At 40.5% G+C, this 5946-nt stretch overlaps 1 protein-coding gene across 1 annotated transcript; it reads left to right on the forward strand.

Moving 5' to 3' along the window:
* Nucleotides 1–1947: 1947 nt before the first annotated feature.
* Nucleotides 1948–2969, forward strand: LOC149438378 (olfactory receptor 4D5-like). The gene has a single exon (XM_089659875.1). The coding sequence runs from the start codon at nucleotides 2022–2024 to the stop codon at nucleotides 2967–2969; it is 948 nt and encodes a 315-aa protein (XP_089516001.1). The 5' UTR covers nucleotides 1948–2021.
* The last annotated feature ends 2977 nt before the right edge of the window (nucleotides 2970–5946 follow it).

Here is a 5946-nt window from a genome sequence, read left to right on the forward strand (position 1 = left end):
TGATCTTTTAAACTGCTAAAAGGTTTTTCATGACTTATTGTCATAATAAAGTACAAATGATTTTACTAACATGTGTTTGAAATTTCTGTGCCTCTAAAGTCCATTGAAACCTTTTCCCCGCCCTTTTACCTTCAAACGGCTTTGAGTCTAAGACCAAGTGTGTCAGTGGAGACTGAGTGGTTAAGAGAGTCATGGCCAGGGGCGGACTGACCATTTGGAAACTCGGGCACTGCCCGAGGGCCCGGGGTCAGTAGGGGGCCCCATGAGATGCTCCTGGTACCTTTTTCATAGGCTTTTTTGAGTTTGGGCAAGGACACAGGGGCCCCATGATCCCCTATTGCCCGGGGCCCCATGAGTTGTCAGTTCGCCCCTGGTCATGGTAGAACAGAGGACTCACCATCACTAATTGCTTCTTTGGGGGTAAATGCTACAATTGCATCTCATTTCAGTACCCCAATTGTTCATTGAGGGATTGGATGGCTCTTCAGAAAATCCACACTACGCAGACAATTGTGGGCTGTAGACTTCTCTCTCTAGATGAAATGTATGAGCCTCGCTGTCTATGTAGAGCAGAAAAATATAGTGAGAGATCCCACTCTGGTCACCTTTTATTTGAATTATTGCCATCTGGTAGATGGTTTAGAAATACGGCTGAATACGGCTGCCAGACTCATTCACCTTTCCAATCGCTCCATCTCCGCCACCCCCCTCTGCCAATCCCTCCACTGGCTTCCGATTGCGCAACGGATCAAATTCAAAATCCTAACACTGATGTACAAAGCCATCCACCATACTGCACCATATTACATCACTGACCTAATATCCAAGTACCGCCCAGCACGCACACTCCGCTCCTCACAAGACCTTCTTCTCTCTAGTTCCCTGGTCTCCTCCTCCTATGCCCGCCTCCAGGACTTCTCCAGGGTGTCACCCATCCTCTGGAACTCCCTGCCCCAACCCATCAGAATATCACCTACTCTCCTCTCCTTTAGGCGCACCCTGAAAACCCATCTCTTCAGGGAAGCCTACCCCACCCCCTGCTAACTTGCCGACCTCCTCCACTCTTCCTACCACTCCATCCCCCACAGCTATCTCCTCCTGTGCCACCATCCCCTCCCTCCTAGATTGTAAGCTCCAAGGAGCAGGGCCCTCGATCCCCTCATGTTTTGCATTGTATTGGTATTGTTCTGTCCCATGTTCTGTCCCTACTTTGTAATGTACAGCGCTGAGCGAACCATTGGTGCTTTATAAATACTGTATAATAATAATAATAATAATAAAAGTAAAGACAAACAAATTTAGATTTATGTTTTTTTTCCAAGGACTATAAAAATATTAAATATGGAAATTATATTGAATTAATGAACTGGGTGGTGCTGTGGTACTGTTAGTATAACAAGGGTTTTTTATTTTTAAAAAATAATGTTTTAGTATTGGTATTCATTTTATTTATGCACTGTGCATGACAGTTTGACGTATTCATTTTATGTTTTTTATGGTTTCTTAATGTGTGTAGTAGGATAGAAATTTTGTTGTGAATTTATTCTTCTAATCACACAAATCTTATCTTAACTCTTATGATAGTGCATGATTGAGTCATCAATAACATCACACCACCGTTACTGTGCAAACTCAAAACTAAGGTCACTTCAATTTTTTTATTCAAAACTCCTATTTTCGTGTTTTTTTTTTCATTTTTTTTTTCATTGGGAAAGCTTGTTAAAATAATCCACACTATTTCAGTACATTCCTGACACTAATTAGTCCATCAGCGGCAGCTGTAACAGCTGTGGTCCATTGGGAAGACTTGGATGCAGTGACTGCAATAGTTTCTAAATGTAGATTGTGAGTGAGGTGACAGCTTTCTAAAACCTATAAAAGCCCAACTGAATTCAAAAGAAAAGCAATGCGATGAGAGTCGCACTAATATCCACAGGGCCTCTATAAATGACATTTTTCAGTTTATTGTATTCAGATTGAACAGAACATTTCAGGAATTGTTGATTTTGCAAATCCAAGTCATGAGCTTGTCTCCGAAAAATGTTTCTGTAACCAACTTTGTTCTTGTGGGGCTTATCGAGATTGAATCATTTAGATATGTATGTGCTGTTTTGGCTCTTGCATTATTTTCAATCACATTGTTTATGACTTCTATGATTGTCTATGTAACCTGGACAGAGAACAGCTTGCATGAGCCTATGTACATCTTAATATGCATCTTGGTTATGAATGTGATGTTGGGGAATGCAGCATATTTTCCCAAGCTGGCCATTGACTTGTTGTCTGGATGCTCAACCATCTCACTCGCAGGATGTCTCTGTCAATCCTTCTGTATCCAGCTTTATGCAGCTAATGAAATGTTTACTTTTACGGTAATGGCATATGATCGATATCTGGCTGTAGGCCACCCTCTGAGATACCACAATCTGATGACCAATGTTATAATTCAAATAATATCACTTGCCCTACATGTTTTCATTGCCGTGCTAGTACTTTTGGATATATTATTAACATTAGGACTAACTTTTTGTGAGGAAAATATTAACAATGTCTTTTGTGAGAGCATGTCTCTACGACCACTGGCTTGTAATGATATAACAGTAATTGATATGTATGATACAACTTTGACCTCATCTTTGGTGACTGGCTGCTTTCTTGTAATAATGTACTGTTACATAAGGACAGTTGTCATCTGTCTGAAAATGTCTGCAGAATCCTCTATGAAAGCTATACATACATTGATGACTCACATGTTGTCCTTCTCCATTTATATTGTCACACTCTCGTTTGTTAATTTCAGGTACAGTCTAACCACAGGTTCTATATCAACCAAAGTTGATATTATCATACCTTTGATCGGTACCAGCATAGTTACTTCTGCAAACCCTCTGATCTATGGGATAAGGACCAAAGCTCTCAGAGAAAAAATTGTAGGCAAAATGCATAAAATTGTTGGCAAACCAAAATAGTAAAATTATTTTTAAATTTTTCATTAGTAAGTCTTACCAATGTAGAAGCGTGTCATTTTTCCAAATTTCTTTTAACCTTTTTGGGGATTTTGTAGGAAACAGATGTGTGGTTCAGTCTGTGGGACTGTGGCTCTTAGTGTTCTCTGTGCATGGACTGTACAGTCTCAGTCACTTGCTGCTCCAAATGTGTTAGGGAAGTGTTGTTTTGTGTTATGGGTGTTTAGTCTAGTGCCAATCAGCAGACATGGGGGCTGTAAGAGCTGGCTGGGAAGATATTAACCACTCCAGCTCCAGAAGGATTTACCTCCTTCATGACCAGGCCATCACATTTCTTGAAGTGCTAAAATGCCAGGGCAGTATAAAAAAATGACACCCAGGGAATATGCTGAGATGCATGTTGAGTCCATAGAAGATTTTATTTTTTGCCACACATTTTTGGAAAATTAAAAAAATGTTTTTTTTACACAAAGTTGTCACATAAATGATGAGTATGGGGATGGGGATGGGGATGGGGATACCACATGTGAGATACTTTTTTGGCAGTCTGGCCACATACAGGACATCAAAATCCAATGACCACCTTTTGGCATATTTCCTCATGTCACTTCCTCTCTACCTATCACTGCTTCGGAGGCCATAAAATGCCAGGATAGTACAAATACCCTCCAAATGACCCCTCTTTGGAAAGTAGACACCCCAAGGAATTTGCCTGTTGAGTATTTTGCAGATATCATTTTTTATCACAAGGTTTTGAAAAGGAAAAAAAGAAAGGAAAAAATACAGTTTCATTTTCTTTCTTCATTTTCCAAAAGCTTGTGGCAAAAGATGAGATCTACAAAATACTCACCATGCTCCTTAGCAAATACCTTGGAGTATCTACCTTACAAAAAAGGTCATGGGGGGGGGGGGGTTCTACTACTATCCTGGCTTTTTAGGGCCAAAATTTGAAGCTTATGCAACACATCACCCACTCTTCTAACCAGACCAAGCCTTTTCTGACACTTTTTGTTTGCATGTAAAAAACTGTATTTTTGCTAAAACATTACTTTGAGCCCCCAAATATTATATCCTTTTTAAAGCAGAGGCCCTAGAGAATAAAATAGTGTGTGTTGCAATGTTTTATGTCACAATCTTTTGAATTTTAATGCACAAAAACACAATATATTGCCTACTTGTTTGATAAAATATAAAATATGATGTTATTCTGAGTAAATAGATACCAAACATGACATGATTTCAAATTGTGTACATTTTTACAGGTCACCACTTTAGATTTACACAGGAAGTCTAGTGTTAGAATTATTGCCCTCAATCTGATGTTTGCGCTGGTACCTCACATGCAATCTCTGTTTGCATACCGACATGAAACCAACGCTTGTTTTCACTTTGTTATCTCTGAAATGTTTGAAGCACATTATTATCTCATATCTATACCTGGCCATGGCAGCAGAGAACATGGGCATATGATGAATGAAGTCTGTGGACCAATGTGACCGCAATTCATTCTTTTTCGTAATGCCCATGTTCAGAATTAGACCCAAAAAAGATTTAAATTTGAAAACCTTCATAGGTTTTCATGTCTGACAGGAGCTGAATTTGGGTGGGCCGAGACGTATAGTTGTGTGTATAAATTGCTTTGGCTTTCTCCAAAGCTTGCATTCACCTTTTCTTTTTTTTTTAATCATTTTTATTGTTAACACAGGAAATGTAAATATCCCCTGTGATAGCAATAGACAGTCACAGGCAGGGACGGACTGACAACTCATGGGGCTCCCAGGCAATAGAGGAACATGGGGCCCTTGTGTCCTTGCCCACACTCAAAAAAGCCTAAAAAAAGGTACCAGGGGCATTTCATGGGGCCCTCTACTGACCCGGGGCCTCGGGCAGTGCCCGAGTGCTCGAATGGTCAGTCCGCCCCTGGTCACAGGTACTCTTCTCAGAAATCTGGGGTCAGTAGGCTCTAGATCTCTCCTCTGACCTTAAAGCATCTAATCACACTAAGATCTGTGTGAGCAGATGCTTTCCCAATTTAAAAATGATGCTGTTTATATCCGGCGAAACTGAAATGATGAAATGCTTATTGCTTTCAGTTTTTCAAATTCTGGCCTCCAATCAGCTATCCTTCAATCTATGGTCAGCTGGTGGAACCGCTGGCTGCATTCTCGGGTTCTCTGATGGGACGGGAGAGCCCAAGAAAGCCATGGAAGGCAGCAGGAGGGGCAATGTCCCTTCCTGTTATTTGTAAAAGTGATCCAGCTGCTAATTAGCCACTAGGACTGCTTTTAAAGCCAACCACCTGAAAAAAAACATCTGTAGCTGCATAAACACTCAAAGTCCAGTGATGTACTAGTAAGTTGCTGCTCCTTGTTGGGCATATATGTGATGTTCTTTTTTTTTATGAGAGTATTATCACTGTCTCATATCTATACTTGGCCATTGCAGCAGAGAACATGAGCATATGATGAATCTGGTCTGTGGACCAATATGACCGCAATTCATTCTTTTTTGTAATGCCCATATTGAGGGTTTGGCCCAAAAAAGTTTTAAATTCAGAAATGGTGATAGGTTTCCATACAAATTGTCTGGCAAGAGCTGAATTTGGGTGAGCGGCGATGTATTGTTGTGCGTAAAAATTCCTTTGACAAACAATCAATTGGTACAAATCTTCAGTTAACAGCGGAAGGGCTAAATGCTAGTGCTGGCAGTGAATGGGACTGATCCTGCTAACACTGCATTTTTGGGGACAATATACTAAGGGAGCAGTAGTATAGTTCTGTTCATGATCAATACATTGTACCGTACAAACACTATACTAGTAATGACGGTGATCAGCGACCTATAGCGTGAGTGCGATAGTGTGCAGGCAATCTAACGTTAGCTGTCCCTGGCTGGGAGGGGTGATAACTGACCCTGACGCTATCTGATGGCACTTGTGGCAGTAATACAGTGATCAATGAAAAAATGTATATACTGACAC

This window comes from Staurois parvus, unplaced genomic scaffold (assembly GCF_062004578.1).
Source record: "Staurois parvus isolate SC_StPar_1 unplaced genomic scaffold, SC_StPar_1.0 ptg001192l, whole genome shotgun sequence".
Classification (NCBI taxonomy): domain Eukaryota; kingdom Metazoa; phylum Chordata; class Amphibia; order Anura; family Ranidae; genus Staurois; species Staurois parvus.